This window comes from Mycetomoellerius zeteki, unplaced genomic scaffold (genome assembly GCF_001594055.1).
Source record: "Mycetomoellerius zeteki isolate Tzet28-1 unplaced genomic scaffold, Tzet1.0 scaffold690, whole genome shotgun sequence".
Lineage (NCBI taxonomy): Eukaryota > Metazoa > Arthropoda > Insecta > Hymenoptera > Formicidae > Mycetomoellerius > Mycetomoellerius zeteki.
Genome location: NW_017257709.1, coordinates 37,599 through 61,425, shown reverse-complemented (window position 1 = coordinate 61,425; position 23,827 = coordinate 37,599). Strand labels below are relative to the sequence as shown.

General features: G+C 37.0%; 1 protein-coding gene across 1 annotated transcript in view; it reads right to left on the bottom strand.

Moving 5' to 3' along the window:
- Positions 1–16,696, bottom strand: part of LOC108729021 (microtubule-associated protein futsch) — a 52,353-nt gene extending 35,657 nt beyond the window's left edge. Inside the window, exons 1-4 of the mRNA XM_018457922.1 lie at positions 16,410–16,696; positions 15,928–16,220; positions 12,863–12,996; positions 12,315–12,450 (exon numbers count right to left, since the gene is read on the bottom strand). Coding sequence (XP_018313424.1) covers positions 12,315–12,450; positions 12,863–12,994 — 268 coding nt within the window. The 5' untranslated portion in view covers positions 12,995–12,996; positions 15,928–16,220; positions 16,410–16,696. The remainder of the gene's footprint in view (positions 1–12,314; positions 12,451–12,862; positions 12,997–15,927; positions 16,221–16,409) is intronic.
- Between the last annotated feature and the right edge of the window lie 7,131 nt (positions 16,697–23,827).

Genomic DNA, 23,827 nt, shown 5'->3' with positions numbered 1-23,827 from the left:
GAAATCTCACTCTAAGAGAGTGAAAATACAGCCATTTTTGCAGAAGAGTGAAAATATTGCACTTCTTAAAAAAGAGTGACAATTTTCATTCTTTTTGAGTGAAATTTCAGTTCAAAGAATCTCACTCCAAAAAAGAAGCAAGATTAATTTTTCTTAATAAGTGTGTATTTTTACTCCTCTCCAAAAATAGCTGTATTTTCACTCTCTTGGAGCGAAATTTCACTCCAAGAAATTTAAAGAATTGGGCTACAGTCCACTTGATACTACAAATGCTTTGAAGTATTTTTTGATTGGTTAATTAACGAAATTCTTTCTTTCAATTAAATGCTTGGAAGCATTTGCAGCGCCAAGTGGACCGCACCCTAGAACAATAAAACAAAATTAGGCTGGAAAAAAAACTCAATTTGTAGACGGAGGATTAAGTATAGATATTATTGTACGATAAAAATGTGTGTATATATATATATATATATATATAAAAGCGACATCAATTTCTAAAGCATCTCATTTTGTGCGATTTTTCAAATGCATTAAAGATATAATATAGCTTTCCCATCTAAATCTTTGGCATATCGAAAAAAAGTGATACATTCAATACCACTGTCATTGGGTACCACATAAAATATGAACGAGAAGACATTTCCCGCATGATTTCTTTTTTTATAGGCTCGACTTTGCGATTGAACAAATTCGTTTATATCAATATTTCACAATTTCATAACGATAAGTACAAATCGAATACAAAACGAATTTTTTTCTTTTTTTACCTCTTGGATACTCGTCGAGCTATGAGAATTGTTCCCAATCGACCTGAGTGCATTCATATAATGAATCTAATCGAATGAACATATAACGAACAGATTTTATTTTGTAAAACCATATGAACGTAAATATAACACATCATGCGTGGATGCGTAATACAGTATACATATAACAGTGTCGTATAATGTTAGATAATATCAGGTGGAAAATAAACAGTGTTATATAGTATTAAATAATATTAGAGACGGTATATAATGTAATATACATAATACAGCATTGAGAATTTTTTCTATACCGTTAGCCTTGCCGATACTCACTAAAAATATACCTCATACGTAATAACATTATATTGGGTATTCTTAAGTAACGTCTCAAAGCTTTATCTCGGCACATTTTTCTCAATTAGATTTATTATATTAAATATCCTTTTAAAATAAAAACAATGTTGAAATTTTCGTTGAACAAAAGGTATCCTATATATTTCGGCAAAACGAATTTATCCCCCTGATGCGTTCCACTAATAATAGGTAACTGCATCTGATAGCCGACAGTGGCAATTCTTAGCGACGACGAGTCCATTAATGTCTCGCTGAATTGTGCCAACATGGAGTTTAGGTCAGTAATATAATAACCCAACGATCCGTAAAAGACTACTTTGTCGGTCATATTACCCAGATGTCTTCGCGTATCCTTGCAAAGATTTCATCATCCCATGACTCACGTCCATCTTGTTGCCGTTCTATGAATTAGCCATGAAGACAGCTGAAGGAGCAACAAAGGATCTCTGTCGCGTGCAATTTGTGCAATTTTCGAACAATATTAAATCATCGCTAAAAGGATTAGACATTTTCCTCGTCGTTTTTCACAAAAGTACAGCTTCGTAGTTTGCTCAGCGCGGACGAGCGTGACGCGTTCGCCTCCGCACAGGATGCGAAATTAAAACTTTTAATTCTCATTAGGAACTCGAGACAGGATACACACCCTTCACTCCAATTATCCCTTGACCCGTGAACGACGACCTTGCTACCACTGCTCATAGAATACGCGATGCTTTTATCTCATCTCATCTCATCGTCGTTTTCTAGCTCTAGACTGTGTCAGTAAATTATACCTTGTATACATTACAGTATAATTTTCCATTTCAAATCGTCTGATAATTTAACAAAGACCATTGCAAAGTGAAATTTGCAAGTTTCTTGTGTTGAAAGTTGCAGTAATGATACTTCTCACATTACTCTTCCTCCTAAAAATTTAAGGTTGCCTTATCTCTTTAGATGTCACTCTGTAACTTCTTTCATTAATTGTAACTTTGTTGCGTGTGCACGATCCATTTCGTCGATTAACTGGTCTTCTCCCCCGTTTCTTCCCCGTTCCTTCATTTCTCAAGTTTCCCTGTACATTTGCACAATGCACTTTTCTTTGTTCTCTGTCCCTCTCTCCCCCTGCTTCTTTCTGTGCTTTTATGTACGGACGCTGACGCTCGGCTTCGATCGCACGTGGCGGAGAAAATGAAATAACATCGTTATTTCGGCTTAGCGACAATTTTCACTCGGAACCGGAGTGGATGGATTATTGATCGAAGTTCTGGGACTGTGCGGGGATGTGGCCGTAGGCAGGTACCAACATGCGCATGCCGCATCAACCTACAGCTACACTCTCGCCCTCTCTCGTTCACCCCAACTGCCGACGTTGCCCTATTCCTTTTTTTGCAACCTTCTTACCCTCTCGTCCTTTCGCTGCTTCACGTTCCTTTCCTACCCTCCTCTTACGTATCCTCTTTTTTTCCCTTTGCAAATCTTTTGTTCCGATCATTATACTGCCTTTTGTCTTTCTCTCTCTTTCTTTCTGTTTGTTACCTTCTCTTTTTCCCCTCTTTCTCTCAAACACATTATTTACCTTCTTTCCTCTTCTCTCATTTCCTGCACGATTTCAGCTTCTGTGTCTCTCGTTATCGAAAACCTATTTTTTCTTCAGACTTCTTGATTTTCTATCCGCGTGCTTCCAATACTTTTATAGGTGAGATAGTATTTATATCATTACTGTAGTGGCACATTTATTTCAGACGAAAATGTCGTAAAATCGTTCTTTTGTATCAGTCCATTTCTTAGCTGCCTGTTCTTTCTTTTCCATGCTCCTTTCTTCGACCATTGTACACTTTTCTGCTGATCATCATTCTTGATATCCCACATCCTCACTGAGAAAAATTTCTGTTGAAAATTTCGATTGAAAATGAACGAACCAGAAAATTCTGATCATATCAATCCGAATTCTAGTTATTTCAATTAGAATTATAATAAATTTTAAAAAATTTATATTTGTCCATTTTCAACCAAAATTCCAATTGATGCAATCAGACTCTTTTTCCAGTGTGATGCTACATTGTGCCTTTTCATACTCTCCTTTTTTACTCTCCTTTTTACTAAACTTTAATAACGTCATGTCCCTTCGAGTAAGTTTACAATGTCATATTTTAAATATCTGTTGAGATTGTTTTATTAACGATAAATATAAATTTCATTCTGTTATAATCCACAATTCTTTCTTTATACGCGACAAACGTAGAAACGCGTTAAAATAAGTTTGTATTTAATGAAATACTTACGCGGCGCACAGTTCCGCGTTATTTGCTAACTGCACGTGTTACCCATTAATATCGCGCAAATTTCATGAGAAATTCCAACTGGTGTTGAAATTTATCTGGCATGTTAATTTCTGCGAGTATCGATGATGGAGAATAGTTGATCTTTTTTTGCTAGTTTATGTCGTTACTTCTTTGCATTCACTTTAATATTACAAATATCCTTTGAAGAATAATGCGAATAATTGCTTTTAAAATGATTTCTTTAGTAACGACAAACTTGAATCTACATGCCTTTCATCACATTAAAAAATCCTTTTAATTTCGCAAATGCTCAGTTTATCGTTGTAAAATAATAGTGCAGCATGAACAAATAATGTTCGATTACGTTGATTAGTATATACATGATTCAACACATTTATGATGCAAAAGCCACGCATCGAATTTTTCTATACTTTGCTGTCGATAATAAATCACTTATTTAAAAATTTATGAAAATATTTATGAAGCAGAAAATAGAAATTAAAAATTATATGAGCGATTTTTTTGTTGAATGTTTCACAGAGAAAAAATCCTCTAATTTAATTATACTTGCTTGTTGTAACTTAAAAAAAAATATATAAACATTTTCGTGATGTATAACAAAATAATATCTTACTTCTGTATTATAATTTTGACAATTTATTGTTTTACTGAGTTTGCTTTGTAATTCCGTAGATGGTAGGAAACTTTATTCATTTTATCTAATAGGATAACATATGTAACTTATTTTACATTACATAATACATGCTTTAAGTGTAGAAATTATTATTATTACGGAAACTACATGATGTACTTACTACCGAGCAATTTAATTGAGAACAGTACACAATTGAAACTAATTTCGCATTGTTCCATATCTATATGTCTTGAACTTCCTTCAGATCGATATCTTCTATAGACAATATTATTCTCAGATAAACTGCTCTAAATTTTAATGTTTAACGACAAAAATTTACAGAGCCTTTAATTAAAACGTTTGTAACGACAAATTCTGATTTGCAGTCGGAACATTTCGCACGTTAAAAGATATTTATCAAATTGCAGTAACGAACAGTGCGGTACGATGTGCTGTACATAACATAAACACAACACACATAGTTTAACTGATCATTATTTCGGAAAGCCGACGTAATCCAAACATTGTCGAGTATCATGCAGCACACATAAGAGTCGTACGTACCAGGACACTGTTTTGCGTATACATACTTATCTGTGATTATCGCTACACACGATCGATCATTCGACGTGTGAACTTTTGATATACAGGTGTTTACCGATAATTACGTGGATACTTAGAGGCGATGACCCGAATCTATATCTATGACGAAAATACACGGTGATTGATCGAGTATATGTGCAAAAAAGGTGCTTCGTATATTCACCTCTGTTCTAAATTGGTATCAGCGATCGAAACTGTTTTTCATGAACTCAATTCCGAATGATTCAATTTCGAAAAAACGTGTCTCACGTATCGCAGTTTTAAATACGGTTCATTATGTGAGTATCATCGAATTATCAGTTTTCCTTGTCCCGAGAAGATTGACCGTATTATTTACGGCGAGCTGTCACCATGTATTCACTTGCCGTTCATAATAGATACTGTTCCCTAATAAAATATGCATCTCGGTGCGGCGCAAGGTGCGTCACGCAAGCCATAGAGACGAATTGCGTGCGTGCGAAATTTCGCATGATATAATCGGAGTTCCACGAAATATTCGGACCCCTGAATTCACTACCGTCATAAATAACGAATTGCCATATCGATTGGCGAAATTATAATTGAATCCAGCGCGCGCTTGGTCCACGAAACAGTTCTGTCGCAAAAAAATAGCTTTTTAACATGGAAATATATTTATGATAAAATATCATAACAAACAAAGAGGACCGAAGAAGGAGAAACAGAGAGAGTGAGAGATAATATATGTATGTATTATGAGTCGCTCTCTTTGTCTTTTATATATTAAATTTATAATCTTTTATTAAGACGAAGGAGTTATATATAAGAAAATTTATTATTAATTTGCGTAATTTTCACGGCTGCTTTGTTAACAGACATATTTTTTGTGATTGATATTTCCTAGGTTAATGTTATATATAAACCTATATCAATAGCCAGAGAAAAAGTCATCGGTACAAGAAGTCGTGCACATAGCGCTGAACCTTCATAACGATATGGTCAATGGCTCCGAGGACACGTCCTTATCCATGTTCAGTGTCAATAAATTCAAGGCAATCCATATTTAGATCGCGATTAGCAATAATAATCACTAATATATATTATATTAAATACTTACATCTATGCGTAAAATTATCATCAAATTGTCAAATTTATGTAAGCATAGGATGACTTTGATATAAAAACGTATAAGTATATTTGTATTTTTCTATTCGAGAATTTTTTAACATATCAACATTGTATTAAAAAATACATTAAAACTGAATATATCTCAATAAGACCAATAAAAGTGCGTTTCTTCGTTTTATTTTGAGTACAGTCTGATATCTATTTCTGTTATCCGCTATGACTAATGCCGATCTGTGAGGAGCGATAAGAAAGAATATAAGGGAACGCCGTGGTGTCTTTTCATTTGTTCATAGAACGAATTCCGGTTCGCGAATAAAGAGACTGACTAAGAGGCAACGCGACATCAGGGGTACATATCGTCCTCGAAGATCGGCGAAAGAAGAGATTCTCCGAAATGCATGTCGTAGCTCTATAAATACAAACAGACATTTAAGGCCTGTAACCCTCGTCCGTCGAGCAGAGAATAGACGTACAACATGAGGTGGTGTGCACACGTGTGCACACTTTTACGCGCTTGTATGAACAGGGATCGATCGCGAAGATCCCGCGAATATGATACTTCGAGAAAAAACGATATGCGGGTATCATAGGAATGCTAACTGTCGCAATGCTAACTTTTATTTTAGCTAGAAAATCATTTATATTTAAATATAAGTATTCTTTTTATTTAAAAAATATTATCTTATTAATAAAATTTATAATTTTAAAAAATTTATAATTTTAAAAATTTGACTACACTGAAAATAAAATTTGCAGATTTTAAATAAATATTTACTCCAATAGTACTAACGAAATATTTATTTATAGTAAATAAATGTTTATTTAAAATAAAACAGTTGTGTTTAAATAAATATATGTTTACATTTAGTAAATATTTCGTTAGTACTATTGGAGTAAATATTTATTCAAAATCTGCAAATTTTTTTTCTGTGTATGCATATATTAAATGTGTATATCTTTTATTAAATGTATATATCTTTTAAATCATAATGTACTGTAATAATTATTATAGGTATATTTATCAAAATCTATCGATATGTTTCCAATAAATAGTTCCGTAAACATGGTCATTTATCAATTACTCGATCAATTATGAATAGAATAAGTGTGTAACATCAAGCTATATCAATAAAGTAAAAATATGAGCAAGGTATACGGACATGACGTAAGCATATTGCATTAACCATACTGATATCGCAAGTGTAGAGATATTTAATAGAATTTAATTAATAGAGAACAATGGGAAAGAATGTAGAATTTGCATAGAACATGTTGCTTCTTGCTATATTCATATTCATAAAACTTTTTATATGAGCACACCTAAATCATCGGACGAGCGGAAAAGTCCTTTCAGAAAGGTGAACCGTTTGTCCCTCGAAAATAAATTGCTATTATTATTTCCACATGCATAGCACGTGGACTTAGCGATTCACGCTCAATGGCGACTAGGACTAAATGGAATACGCGTCGCAAAGGATAATACCGGGCAGGAAATATCCCTTTCAAAACGCCACACCGTTCCCCCGCAATCTAATACCACGTATCCAGCGATATATTTTGCAATCCACGAACTCTGTGAGCGCGCAAAAACGGTCGCAATTTGCCTTTGAAAGGCTCGCTGTGGCATACAAAATTTCTTTTTTGTCGAAACCGGAGATTCTCAGGACCTTCGACCTTTGCGGAGAAATGAAATAACCTATAAGGATATCGTAAAGCAGTTACGACTGCAAAAGCCTTGTTTTATGGTATATTAGGTTATACTCTAAGTTATTAGTTTCGTTCAGTAAGCAATATAAATCCGTCAAGATAAAAGTTCGATCTTGCGTAAATTCCTATTTCCGCCTTTGCGCTTGTAAAGCTCCTTGAACAGTGCAATTGGAATCTTGCTGAAGAGCAAGAAAATAGTGGATGTAACGGTAGCGTAGGTAGTAAAAAAAACAAATTAGAAATATGCTCGCGTGACGAGGGCTCAACGAGCTTGAACCAGAGGATTCGTAAAAGCGTACGCGCGAGTTTTTGAGTGTATTTAAGGACACGGCGAAGCCGCGAGCACGCGGTAACGCCCGCAACATGCGGCAAATGGCGCGGCAAATGTCTCACAGGCTCGAAATCTACCGCTAAATTTACGCGAAGCAGGAGAGGAGGTCTATACGAAGAGAACGAAGTAAGAAGAGCTCCTGCACTTCTTGATGAAGAAAAGAGCAAATCATGCTGAAGCACGAAGCGCGGGGAATGTTTTTGCGTGGCTATTTTCCCGTGTAAGTCTAAAGTAAAGCGAATCTTAATGATCGTACGCGACTGCACAAGTAATCTCGAAGATCTGTATGTTGACTTCGAAACACAAAGAAATCGGCAAAATGCGAAGAAGAAAAAACAGAATTAGATATGAGAGACATGTGATGATTATAATGATTATTATAAATATAATAATTTAAAGTTTCTATAACTATAAATATAATAATTTAAAGCTCCTTCAGCACTGATTTTTAAATTGATGATATTAGAAGCGAGAAAACGCAATGAAAATTCTTGCACAATACACATTAAAATAGAAATATTTTTTAATAAAACAATATTTGCATTTGATAGAGTACACTCGTAAAATGTACCGAAAATTCTCTTTTTGTTTCAAAATAAAATTATAATTACATTTCTTGATTCGACAGCTGTCATATAGCTTTCATGTTTCTTTTTTTGGTTAGACATAATTCAATTTCAAATATGTGGTTATTTGTTAACTACTGGAACACAAAGGGAGTTTTCGGTACATTTTACAAAATCCAAATACAAATCTATTCTGTTGATTGTAAATGCTGTTTTATTAAAAAAATACATTTTAATATAGTTTGCTAGAATTTTCTCTATGTATTTTTCTCGTTTCACACGTCACAATCCAAGATGGCTGCAGTAAATACAGACTTTAATAATATTATAGGACTATAAAAAAAATTTTTGGAGAGCCAACTCAAAGTAGATGGTTCTTATAGATTTTGAATCGCTGAATTCTAATTTGTAAGCCGTTTTTCTCTATCACGTCCAGTTTTTTAGATAATCAAGAAAAATGGAAAAGTTTATAAAAATTAAAACATTTAAGGAAAGAGCAAAAGTAAATATAACATTAAAATGCGGTCGCAGAATTGATTTAAATATATTTTGGTAAGTTTGACAAAGTATAAAAAACAAAAAAATTTTTCTTTACTAATAATGTTAGGTATTATAACCTAACACGTTACAAAACAAATCGGTGTAAAATATATTGTGCAACAAATAATCAGCCGATCTGCGTGACCTACGGAAAATTTTTTCAGAAATAATTATTTTAATTGTTACTTTTGGAAAGTAAGTTAGCCACAAAGTTGGGCACAAAATATATCAGAATGAATTTACGCGGTGCATATATAAGTTATAATACCTAACAGTAAAGCAAAATTTTTGTTTCTTACACTTTATTAAACTTGCTAAAATATATTTAAATCAGTTCTGCGACCGCATTTTAATACTATATTTACTTTTGCTGAGTTTCTTTAAATGTTTCAATTTGCACATATTTTCGATCATTTTTCTTGATTACATCTAAAAACTGGACATGATGGAACAATACGAATTCGGATGTAGACTCAAAATCTATAAAAAAAAACACTCTGATTTGAGCTGTTCTTCAAAAATTTTTTTGTGCTCCTGTGTAACTAATTTTTAAAAAATACAGATTAAATAAGTCTAGTTTTATATATGTATATATGTATATATATATATATATATTGCGAGCTTCGAAATTAAACCGTGCACAGTTTTTGCGTTCGTTATATTTACAGAATAAACGTACACTTTACGTTTATAATGGAATACTTTAATACATAATTGGAATATACAATATTTAATCGCAGGTTAAATTCTATGTACGCTATATGAATATGGTTCGCTATTAACGGCAAAGTTACGGCACTCACGTACATATACGCACACAGCGTTATTATCGGATGGCTTTTCGCGAAATCATCGTTGCAAATGCAAACGAACGCGGCGAGGCAGACTATAGAATTTGCATGCGAAAGGATTGAAAAATTGTCAAATAAACGTTAAACGAAGTCGACGAGCGCGTCGTTAAAAATCATCACTGGCGCAATGCGGAAAACACGAGTACGGAGTTCGTGAGTCGGCTTCCCCCCCCTCTCTCTCTCTCTCTTTCTCTTTCTCTCTTTAAAAACGCAGTGTTAATACATTAATTTTATTTTCTGCACTTCAGAAGAGCAATATATTACAGAGCAATATATTTCGTTGTTTCAACTGCAGGGAACATGATGTTATACCAGTACTTTAGAAACGTGCATAAATAGAAATACATATCCCGAAGAAAAATTCCAATTAACAAAGTTGCACGTAATAAAAAATATACTGATATAAATTTTTATTAATCGACCCTTTGATCAATTTGAAATCGATGTCCCTGCTATTATTGAAATTCCACAATGTACTGCACTTATCTTTATCGAAAGGACATAGTATATGACATATTTCTTTTTATTGGTCCTTTTATGCTTCCTTTTTATCACTTCTAATTTAATATGTGGACCACGTTGGCGTCGCTAATTATGAACCCCAAGCACATATTCCTATATAGCGATTGTAACGACAATTTCGTGACGATAATAATAATAGTGAAGCGATATAATATAAAAGATTACATAGTATTCCCTCTTAATCTTTTGATGCATTTAAAAAATTGTTACTGTAGAAAATATACTTTTGATTTGAAGTTAACGATATATAAATTTAAGGATATTTCTTTACGTAAATTTTTTTTTCTTGAGATTATGTGTTTTTATAAGAATGTATGACTTCTTTTGACGTAAAATTTTCGAAAAGATTGTACCTATGGTGCGAATTTCCAAAATTAAAAATTAACACATCTAAAGAAAAATATGGACTAATTAGAGTACAGCACTGTTAAAATTGCGCAAATAATAATGTAAAAACTTTGAAACATTTAATTTTTACGTTTTGTGCGAGTGTAAAGGTTCGTCCCTACTGAAGTCGATCAGTGTCGACTGGCCTCTTCTATTTTTATAAAAAAAAAAAAAGAAACCAGTATCGACACGATTGACTTGAGTGAGCTAAGGAAATGGAATTGTCATATCGATCGTACATTACTGCCATATTAATTACGGTGAACCGCAAACGAACGAATGTTCGCCATAAAAGCCAATTAATATCATAGTGCCACTTACAAGCACCTTTCTCGAGCGATTGAAAGAAGCTTTATAGGTATCGGCATCGCCGACCATCATTCATACACGCCTGTGGGGAAAACGTAGGAATTAGCGGCTCGATATCGAACATCTAATTGGCAAACGATTAGGAATAAACGAGTTGTGCGCCATGACGATTTTCTTCTCATATAAGAGAGAAAGAAAAAGAGAATACGTGTGTCCGTTTTGCTATCCGCCTAGCAACCAACTGTCCGTCGAGCCTGTCCGATATCTCGAAAGGAATATAATCGGATGACGAGCACCGTTAGACAGACACAGTCGTATACACATCCAGGAAGTAAGCAATGCGACGGATATGCGCGATCTTAATCCGGAAACGCGACGTTGTGATACGACCGCTGAAATGGAAGATGATTACGATCGCGAATCACTGCACTATTAACAGGATTGCCACAAAACTGGAAATCGAGGAAATCACAGAAATGTTAGGGAAATTGAAAACGGTCAAGGAAATTAGGGAAAAGTAAGGGAATTTTGCAAAATTTTCTGGAAAATTAAAATTCTTGGTTTTAAAGAAGTTTGGAATACACACACAGTTTTGGAATACTACCAACTTAATAATTAAATGCAAATATTGCTATATTAAATTGCTCTGTCAAATATTCGATCGTTTCCACAAATTAGAAAAATAGTTTCAAAATATTATTGAAAACCAGGAAAAATCATGAAATTTTGTCTGTAAATCAGGAAAAAATTATGGAATTTTAGGACGAAGAATTTTTGGTAACCTTGATTAAATTCGTAATGTCGAATTATACCCAATTTTTAAAATAATTTAATTAAAAAAAATATATTAAATTTAACTCAAATGTAGTTTATTATTTATTAAATGCATACGTTAATATTTTAACGATGATATTTTAACTAATGAATTTGAAACTAACCACAGAAATGGATTGATTTTGACACACATGGAATTGAAAATAAAATGTTATTTAACTCAAAGCATTGGATTATCATTAATTGTTCCTTTGATATCTAACAATGTGCAATCGCAAAATGCATTCTCAACTAAGCTTAGCATGCCATTTGTATCGTCGACGAACTGTTGTATCCGATATATGATTAAATCTCGATATTTGCGCAGGGATATAATTCATTATTACAATACAATTATAACAATAAACACGTGTCTATCAGCTATAATCGCATTAATGCGTGCCGTTAGACTGATAACGCGTATCGAAGGATCGCGTGTGGAGTCGTATTTTGCGTATAGAAAGCTAAAGGGGGGTTTTTTCCATTATATGTCCCCGCATATATGTGACTCATGTCTTTTTCTGTTATTAAGAATGATTATAGCAGAAAGTGTATATGATTGCGAAACTCTAATTATAATCGCGTAAAATAAACATCTTACCTTTTGCGAGGCGATTCAGGATGAGGTCCTTATGTTGTGCGGTATGAGGCTCAGGAAGCACCACGAGAAGGTAGCAGCCACTCAAGGGTGACGGTGGCGGATGTTGTTGCGGTTGCTGTTGTTGTTGAGTGGCTGCCTGCATGTAAAATCATTAGATTTGTAAAGTATCGTAAAATCGCCTCCATTTTGACGCGAAATGCGACCATTTCAAATTTATGCATTTGTATATAAGTACTTTATTTGAGAAAAAAAATGAAGACGTCAAGTATGTAAATAAATGTTTTTTAATTGTAATTATTAGTTTATTTATGATCAAAAAAATATGTATGAATGCTTAATTTATGTATTATTTAGTTTAATACGGGTTTATTTGTTGTAGAAGTTTAGTGCATGAAAGTGTACGAAGGGAAATGTAAGTATACTTTAAAAGATGAACCACCATGCTTGAAATCGTGTACTATGTGCACTTCCGCCATATTGACAATTCCGTCAATTGACGCAACATTTTAAAAGTCATTTGCGGTACTTTATAAATCTAATGATTTTACCTGCATCGGTACGGAGGTGCCAGTGATCGGAGTGCTTGGGGATGGAGTCTGCTCGACATTAGTCGTTGTAGCGCTTTCTCCTCCTCCTCCTCCCCCTCCTCCACCCTCCCCGGTAGGGTCCGTGGTACTCATTGCTGTAATATCATACATCATGAAAGATTCTTGGGAAATAATCTTTTTTCTGTAGTAATTTTCTGCATGCTATTTGTTAATCAATATATCTCTTAGATAGGTACATCCATGATGTAAGAATAACAATTTCATTTCCGTGGATGCCAAGGTGGATGCGCAAGTCGATGACCAATCAGAAATTAGCCCAAAATGTTATAAGCCAATATAAAACTGTTATTAGAAATTTATCACCAATAAGAAATTTATCCCAAAATCATATTCGACCGCCATTATGAAACACCTTGTATTCTTATATATCTCTCTCATAAGTATATCATATATCATCAACGATCAATGATTAATCTTAGAAACCCTGTAATTATAACAAGGAATTTGGTACAGCCAATGATTGATCTTACAATTAGAGATCCTTTAATCAGAGTCTAATTATAACAAGAGATCTGGCATTTTTCGTTAAAATCGTGCGAATGAGAGAAGATATGTTATATCTCACTCTGCAGCAGCGCGAGAGAAAAAAGATATGTGCTATCTCACTCTAACTAACATGAATTGACGAAAAATGTTAAATCAATAAGTTATTATCTTATGTTCAAACTTTGATTTTAAAGGATCTCCAATTGATCTTAAAAGAATTTATTTTTAAATCAATTTGAACAGATATGGTAATTTTGATTGAACCGTTGAACACGCGATAAGGGAATATAAATAATATAAGAGAAATAGTTATAGATAATCTCTCTGGTTATCGACTGTCTGCTGATCGCTTGATCGGGTGAGAGAGAAGTTATTTCGCCATTAGACTGTAGCTACTTTCTCATTTTAATCTTATCGGCCTTTTAACGCGCCGTCACTTAATCTTCTTTTCACGACGGCCATTCAATCACTGACGCGATATACTCAGCTTTTAAATCTTAAATAGCCAAGATCATAATACTTATAGTAAACGAAAAGAAAATTACGTTATCACGGTGAGTCTCGCATAAAAGAAAAAATAAAATAAAAAATGACTCTAATATCTTCGTGAGGTTAAATTTTCATATCCCGTTAAGGCAAAGCTCCAGCTTAACGTTATCATGGTTACCCCTACTCTTTATTAGTGTAGGTACTACGCTACATGCATGTGCTAATTGCAATTAACGTATCCAACGCGGTCAGTCGAGACAAAGAAAGCCCCAGCCGGCCGATTCGTGTTCCACTATTGCTTTGATTATTCGTTAAATCTACTTTTGCCGCGCCATCGTACCGTCTGTCTAACAAATGCTCCGTACGCTCATACGGATGCTCCATCTGCACTGCGTACGAAAGATGAGAGATGAAATGGAGTCGGAGCCGAAATAGAAGTGGCAAGGGTCGAGGAGAAGCTTAATGTCAAGAGGGTTGGCGGTACACAAAGCGCTGCTCTGCCTCCTGCCTCGCTCCTATTCCTTATGTCGAAATGCGGTCGTAATTCCTTCTCCATACAAACGGCATAATCTCGATATTACCCTTTAATACTCGCTTTATGGTCGACTAACATATGCACTGGAGAAACTTTATGATGGACGATCAATCGTTGAAAACTCTCGAACTTCTCCAGTCGTAGCGACACAATACAGAATTCATTAACGATCCCATTCGTTTCATAAACCTGCGATTACAAATTTGAGAAGGAGACACCGATTCCACTTAAGTCAATTTCGAGAAATCCGTACGATGTTTATTGCTAATACAAACTTTTGAATAATTCCCGACAAGAATAGTTTTCGGAGCTTATTTCTCAATGAGATTCAAGTCTATTCTTCTAACATCTACAACAATTCTCATAGCAATATATGTCGTATCTGGATTCGGGAATATCTATATATGCGTACGAGAATTCAAATGGAAATGAAGTATTACTAGCCGGTCGCCAAATCGAAGATCTCAAGGCGAAGGCTGCACACGAGCGGCCCTGCGCACTTTTCTGCAGTTAAGCCGAACGTTGATGAGATTCCCGTCGAAACCCTACGAGAGGCCGAGCTTTTTCCGGGGAAAAAGGGAAATCAGTTTTCCGGGAAGGAGGAGTCTAGGAAGCCTCATGTATTCACTGTGGAATTTGCAGGTCCGCAGAATTTCCAATATTTTACGATCACGGGTGGAGGATCGTCGGGGAACGATCCAACGAGGAGATTGCTGCCTCCTCGACGAGTCGGCGCCGTGGTCGTACCGTACGCACGCACGTCGGCGAAGCCGGTATTGCGCAGGAATTACACGAGCCCTCCGTACAGCGTTATTACATCCTAACGGGCGTAATGCGCAGGACGGGCACAATGCCGGGTGCTCCGCATAGTCCTTAGATCATTGATCCAAATTCGACTGGAGTTCAACGAGGGGAACAGCCGAAAGTCTTACGTGGTCGAATCACGATCGATCCATTCGAAATGTACTGTGGTCATGAGGAAATGATGCCGGTACCTTCTGTTAAGACATTCTTTAGACAGTAGATAGCACTGTCGATAAAATTTTTCTGTTTGCTTTAACAAAAAGATCAATAAGATATCGAATTACAAGTTATTCCAATACCAGAAGTAATGAAGATGACCGGCGAACGAGAATTGATTGCATCCCGGTGAAACTTCCGGGACGAAACCACCCCACCACGTACCGTGCACTGCAGTGCAACCCCTTAGTAACAGATCGCCCCCTCTCGCGAGGCACCCAGCGATAGCGGTGACGGCGGCAGTGGCGGCGGGCGGTGTGTCGACCGATAAAATCCATACGTCATATGGCAGGCGAGAAAATCGTCAGCACAAATTTCGTCAGGGTTGCACACGCCTCAACCGTCCGTCTGTCCGTTCGTCCATCGTTGCCATCGTGACCCGGTTAAATGGTAGGTCGCCGACACGTAGCGGATTTCGATCGGTTCGAGTCTGTCGAGCTCTCGGCCAAGTCTCCAATAGTAGTAGCGTACTCACCTGGTTACTCGTTACACTCCCCCAGCAATATTCCTGGGTACCACGAGCCGGGGTAGCCTCAACGAACTGAATTCCAGGTTCCGAAAGTATCCTGGAGGGCTGTTACCACTGCGGTAATATGCGAACGATGACGTCGCCCGTGATTAACGGGATGTCCCTCGAAGGAAAGAAGTGTCGCGCGTTGGAGACTGTCCGTCTCCAAGTTGTTTGTCCCTTCGTCTGCTTTCTCGAAGCCCAATGGGAGATGGAGCGGGGCACACCTCTCTCGCTCCTTTAGCGCACCGCGAAAAGTACTGTACCAGACGCAGAGATCGGAACGATTGAGAACGAGATTAAGGCGAGGGGGGAGGAGGAGTAACGTAGAGAATAGTAGGCAAGGAAAAAGGGTAGGAAAGAAATAGGAAAGGTAGAAAAGAAGAGGTAGAACAGAAAAAAGAGAGCGATGAGGAATGATAGAACTCGAGTGAAGCACAGTGACGTACGTTTGACGTTATACGTGTCTCTATGTATCGAGGCGAGTACTGCGGTGCTACAACACCGGGCGTCCCGAAGACGACGGGGGTTGCGAGCGGACGGGCGAGAGACCGAACGAGAGAGAGGAGGGTCCGAGAGATGGAGAACTACGCGGAGACCGGCGTAGAGAGATCGACGGACGGCCTCCGACGGCGAACGACGTTTCGTTGTCCAAAGCGGAAGCCTCTCCGTCGAGTGCACGTCGGAAATCGGTATACGGACGCGAAATCCTCCTCTCCTCGACGGGCCCTGTCCCCTGCTGTCGACGGCGGCGAGAGCGAGGGCGACGGCGACGGCGACGGCGACGATTCTCACAGTGCTTGTTGTAACCTCTCGATTATCAAAGCTCGGCAGCAACACTCGCGTTGCGGGCTGCCGGCTCTCTGACGGGAGAACTCGCGGCGCTGCGGCCCCCTGCGTCGGCGGCGGTGACGGCGACGTTGGCGGTGGAAAACCCTCTCACCTCCCCCCCCTGTCGCGACGCACCTACCAGCATCCCCACTAGTCGTGCGGCGCGATTGGTCGTCCGCGCAGCCGGGCCTACTATCGCCGCCGTCGTCGCGCCGGTCTATACACCGTCAGGGACGATCACCACGTATAGAACGTATAGAACGCTTCTGGGTATATTGTACGTGACCGAAGTCTGTCTGGGTGTCGCGTGAACCGAGTGGCAAGGGCTGTTGCGGGGAGGCCTGGGAGGAAAGGCGACTATCAGACTCGCCGGTAGGAACCGGCGAAAGGACGACTTATAGACGTAACGGAAGTGACGTAACGACCGTCAGATCAAAGAATTCCCGAAGCGATCATAAGGTCTGGGCTTCTCTCCTTCGTGGTCGTCGCCAAGGCAGGGCAGAGATAATGAGGATCAGGACTTACGTGCGCTTTGTACACACGCGCACGGAATCGGCAGACTCGCGCGTTGGGGATGACGGTGAAGATCAATCGACGAACGGGCGTGCCCGGGATTGTAATATTCGCGGATATTGTAACGCCTTGGAAGTTGGCTTAACGTAATGGAAGTAGAGTTAGGAACATCTGATAGATAGGAGCAATTAGCGGTCTTCATTTTGGTTCCATTCTCATGATTAGAACGAAGATTATCCCCCACTGATTCCGTGGGGGGGATCGAACAAACTGAATTACCTACTGTGCTAACTAATAGCAGATATTTATATTCTTAAATGCGATTCTATTAGTCGATAACTTGCAAATTGGCTAAAATGATCTCGTTGAATGGCCAAACTGAGTGACCTTGTTGGATTGCGAAAGACGACATCCAACAGAACGGATGCAATTAATGACAAGTAGAGACCGGGTGATGCATTACTCCAATAGATTACCGAACAAAAATAGGTTTTTGCCTTTAGCCATTTTGTTTTCGTAAAACTCGTCAATAGTAATTCATCAATCAACGTGGCATCCTTTGCCACAAGCTGTACAACAAGAGGAACATGAAGTACAACTAAATGCAACACATAATAGCGGAAAATATAAATGTCTATTTTAAAGGCTACAATATAAGTTGAACGATTTGTTCTTAAAATCTCATATTTTTTACTTTTGTTACTTTATGCAGTTATCGAGGAATATACTATTTTATTATAGATAAGTAATTATATATGTACAGTATAAATAAATCATATATAATAAATCGATATTTTTAATCATCATTTTTAAGTGAAAATTTTGGCTAATGAATATTTTTCTAATATTTATCGCAACATCAATGATTCAAGACATCAACAATTTTATGAGACATTTACGACTCTATGACTGACTTATTTTTGCTCATTCGCTGGTTAAAAGTCACGAATTTATCGGTTCTGAAAAAAATATCTCCGCATGGATGACAGGTCCACACAGTTATTTGGGCTTAGCGAACACCCGCAGATTCGAGTTCATTACACTTCCATACATTAACACATCATATATGGATATATGGACCATAGATGGATCATAGATGAATAAGTAGATAAAGCGTTTATTGTGTCGTTCTAAGGCGAGCCCTCCATAATAAGAACATATAAATAATAGCAATCATAACACAAAGAACAAAGACAATAATTTACAGAAAGAAGCAATGTACAAACGAAAAAAATAATATAAAAGCAAAGAAAGAAAATACGCAAAAAATAAAATATGTAGAAATTCTAAAAAAAATAGAGAGCAACTAAATAAAATATAACGATAAAAAATTAAACAAAAAAATACTAACTCATATATGTTTATATACTTTTACATGTTTTTTTAAACAATCCTATAAACATTTTAGATAAAATATAGAAGACAACTATAAAGTGTCATATCGTATTTTATTGAAACAAGATAAATTAGAATTTATTTGCATTTATATATTTTAAAAAAAATCCCTTTTCTCTCTCTCTCTCTCTCTCTCTCTCTTTTCCTCACAATCAGATAGAAACGTAGTAGAAAGTCGATATTCTTTGTGTTGTGTGCCGGGTGACAAGATGGTGACTATCGGCATGTAGGAAAAGTATAAGATTGGCGGAAGAGGTGAGTTTGGGGTTGCTATTCTTGTATCTGAAGAATTTCCTTCCGACTTGATTCCGTACGACAGCTAGAATAATGTATTTGGAAGGTAGGTATTGCTGTAGGAACGAAACTTCGAAAAGCGGATTCGCTAGTTCCGCTTTTTCACGAGCGAGTCTCGCGCCGCCCTAAAGTCGAACGTCGATAGGAGCTCGTGCAAAAAAGAAAAGTGTCACTTCTCAAACTTTCATTCGTTTCTCTCGTTACAATATTAAATTTAAAAATTATTGCCTTCACGTTCACACCTCATTCGCACCTTTTCTGATCTCCTTTTATCCGACGAGTGCCGCGTGTCCCGAATTCTAGATTTTACTTCGTTTCTCGATAAATACTATTCAGGTAATACGCCTAAGTGTGTCAATATAAGTCGAAACAGGTCGACGTAGATAAACGATGAGTGAAAACCGACTCGTAACATACGATAATTAATTACGTTCACGTTAGTTGACTAATGAAAGATTTCGCGGTACACCGAGTTCGCTAAATGGCAATATTCAAGGTGCAACATCGACAGTTCCATGATTCCACGTGACGATATCGATTTTGGAAGAACGCGGGAGCAAGTTCTCGTCCGATACAAGTTTAATACCCCGGCCCTAATGGCGCACGGTTGTTTATGCGAACAGCTCGACGATCATGGGTGCGTAGAAACGATGGTAGTTAAATATCAAGGGACGGTTCGATAACGGTACAAGAACGTGAGATATAAGTCTGTTATAAGAAGCGATTTATCGCAGTCATGCTCATTTGTCGCATTGCAGTGAGGAACGTACATTGTACAATTCTTCAAGACTTGTCGGGCTCTCGCACTAAAGGCGTCCTGACGGAATCTCTTAATGAACAGGCACGCACGTCAACTTCAACGCTTTGAAAAGCACCCAACTATGTGATAAAACAAAAACATCACCTCATTACTATTCGTAAAAATATAATACCGCAATGTTGCCCGTAATAACACGTTAACAACTAAATAATTTTACATGCCGAGAGTGTTTTTTTCTTCCTCTCTGTTTAATTCATCAAAGATCTCGTCAGTTAATTTAAGTTTCTCAAATAGTTGCTAACATTATTAACTGTTTCCTCTCGACGTTTTCATAATATATTTTCAATTTTATGCAATTTTCGTAAAAGGATTTCTTTTGTTTGATCTCTATACTCGCAAGAGCAAGATAACCTATAATTTATTAGCTAAAAATTTTTTTCGACGTGACGTGCGAGCAAAACTGAATGTCTAAGTGTCTCGCAGGATCTTTCGAGCAGGTTTGCAGGGACGTAAACGTGACTGCGATACCAATGCATCTATTCATTCAGGAACGTTCATAATACTTTCCGACGCAACCGAAACATCGTCTTTCGCACGGTTCACCAAAGGTATATTCTAACGTAACATCCGAACAAGATGAAGCTACCGTGTATAATATCTCTTCAATGCGACATTATGTTCTTCTTCAACGTGATTCTCGTATACGAAATGTAACCGCAGTGACGTTTGATTTAAAGTTTACGGTATCGTGACTGCGCGAGATTACATAATCACGAAAATTAATTAAAAATTAGAAATTCAGAATGAAAATAAAGTAACATATACTAGAGCGGCAATTAAAAATATATATAAAGACCGATATTCATATTCTGTTTTTATTTTTGAAACCATCTTAAGTAATGTCTTAAAATGCTAATTCGACTCTCTGATTGATTCATGACATTTTAAGATTGTACTTAAGATAATCTTAAATATAAGAATCGACTATGAACACTTTAAACGAGGAATAAGATTTGTGTCTACTTATGTTACCATCTAAAAAAGTCAATTATTTTTAGTCTGTTTATCCTATAATTTCATATATATATATTATATATATATATATCGTATATATATATCGACCGATATTTTCACTAAAAAAAGGACGTTATTAAAGAACAATGGTCGCATGGAAAATTTATGTACTAAAAGAAACAGAGACAATCCATATCTTCCGATACACCCGCGCTTATTGGAAAACTCGATTGCGCTGCCTCTTATAACACAAAGACAAAGTTGAATTTACGCTTTTCGAGAATGGTTGATCTTAAAGTCGTCCATTAAACTTTTTTTAGTATTTAAGTTTCAAGTAATACGCGCGATGCCCGTAACTGCTTGAGCACGTGTCTCGCTTTTAAAGGGGATTGATACATTTTTTATTAAGCCGTACGATCGGTAGCGAGCTTTTACTCTGTGCTATAGATACAGAACTACGGCAGATATGCTTTTAATCTTTTTCTCAGAAATATGATTTGGTAAGTCGTGCATTATATGCGCGAGATCGAGAACGTGAATTAGATTGAGAACGCGAACGAGCTCTCAAATTAGCTTTCAAATTTGAAAATGCACTAAGCGTAATTATACTTTAATAAGACCCCTTTCAAGGGATGATGTATTTACGTGATCTATGCATGCATTGCGGAAGTTTCCTAGCTCTTCGAAGTTTGTCGAGGTAAAATTGAAAACAGAGTCGAGATTCTTGAAAGGAGAATCTGCAACACGGTACCCATCATTATAATTTTATAATATAATTTACCTTAAAATTACATTCTCTCGTTTAAAAAAATCACAAATTAAATATGAGTATCAATTAAATATCTAATGATCTCTTTTTGATTATCTATTAAGGCGTAAACGATATTTGGACCGCAATAAACGAGCAACGATGGTCACGTATGCGCAATCTGTGCGTTACTAATTGTGTTTGTGCTACCCAGTTAACTGTACTTTCGGGCGGTATCAGCACGGTATTCGCAATAGCGGTTTGCGAGAGATTGCAATTCCAGGGACGAGAGAAGATCTCTGAAGAACGAATGTAGTTTACATCTACTTTCTCTTTCTTTCTCTCGTCCTCCGATTCTGCAGGCGCTCCTTTCAAATCCGAATGCGATACATTTACCTACATATATCGTGCTGACACTGATGTGATATGACTCACAATTAAGAGATTCTCCGCGACGTGTGATCGCGGTCGCCACCGATTTATCGATCCGTCGAATAGTTTCGATTGCCACAGTGTATCTTACATTCTCAATGCTGTAACGCGAGATTGCGTGCGAAAGTACGAATATAAATCAATCAATGTTCATCCATAGACTTTGCAAAAATTCGTTGCTCTGAAATTTCTACCATTAGAAATTATTTTCATTTTAAAGTAGTTTCTCTAATAAACCTTACTTTTTCAATCAGTTTTTCTTATAGTATTTTTTAATATCACAACAGAAACAGGGACAAATAATAAATTTATAATATTTAATAGCGGTGATTCACATTCATAAGTATATCGGATCAAACATATGGCATACAGATTTGTCTTGTTATATAATTTACGACATAACTCGTAAATATTTTACAAAAAGAATTTTAAAATAATTATTGGGATACTATAATATAAATTAAATATAATATTTATATACCTAATCTCATAAATTTCACTTTTTGTTTTGGATTATATAGATTTAAAATGTATTTTATAAATATTTTTATGCTACACTCACTAAGAAAGAAATGCAGAAATTCGCGTCTTGAATTTTCTCGAGTATATTTCAAGCAATCTCACTTTGTAAATGAGATTCTCGGCTTAAGCATGGCTCCTGCGATACCGTACTGCTTGAAAATTCCCGTAATGGTCGCTTACAAAATGAAGTAGTAGTCAGGGCGTGGGACGCGCTTTTTACAGCCCTGGTTATACTGCGCGGTGCTAGTATTGACCGGCGCCCCTTACTAACCGTGTTGAGAACATCAGAAACCGAAGTATAGCAACCCCCATTGCGCCTTTTTGCTCTTCCCAGAAGCTCGATCTTTTTCGCACTGCTTCTCCCTTTTACGTACAATATACTTGTTTTTTTTATACGCACCTGCGTTCTCTCCAACTAAGGTAGTTAGTCTCCGGTAGTTTAGCAGAATATCTTACGGTTATTAGAATCGATACTGAATGCCAGAAAGAGTCGAACCCCTTTCTCTTCCCTCTTCTCCCTCTCCCCCTCCTATTACTATATTATGCTAAAAATTGAGAAAAATATCAAGACATTAGTAAGCTTTGAATCATAATTCCTCGAGAGGAAGAATTCTAAGTTTTTCTCTTCGGAAATAATGAACTTGTAAGTGGTCGTCGCTTTAATTAAAATTCGAGATCGATTTCCCTATATATCCAGTGACGAAAATTAAAAATTTGCGAGAACAAAGATAGCACCGCGGCAAAAAAAATCTCATTGGAGAGAAAGGTATTTCGGTTTTCGGCCAGGAATAGAGAGACTACGGTCTATATTATTAATTGTAGCCACTGGCGTTGGTCGCACCTGCATGTCACATGTACGGAATATTATCGCAGCGAGGCCACTGCATCCGTGACGCATCCGCGAAATTGATTGCAGTCGGTCGCGCGGAAAGCGGACTGATCTCTCCAACAAAGTAACGACGGTGCTGCGCCGTTAACGACATCGATTTTGCGAGGTAATCAGAGCAGATGATTTTAATTAATACGCGATAACGAAATCCCTCCCGCGGGATATCTGCATAATAAGCCTTCTGTCTTACGCGGGGCGAGCACGGGAAGCGGGAAATGAGTCGGCGCGCTCGTTGCACACCAAAATTTATCGCGATTGCGTGATTACAAGGCGGTCCAGGCGTTAATTGCGTACACCGAATATCCCGTAATTTCCAGTTCACCGAAGAATGAGTTGTGTTACGTCAGGCGTTACGTGAAAAAAAGGATTAAGCCGATTCTTTGGAAGGAGGGAAAACAAAATTTATTTGGACTCTCGCGTGCTCGATGCCGCGATTTAATAATTTATGTTCTCATATTATTTTTCCCTC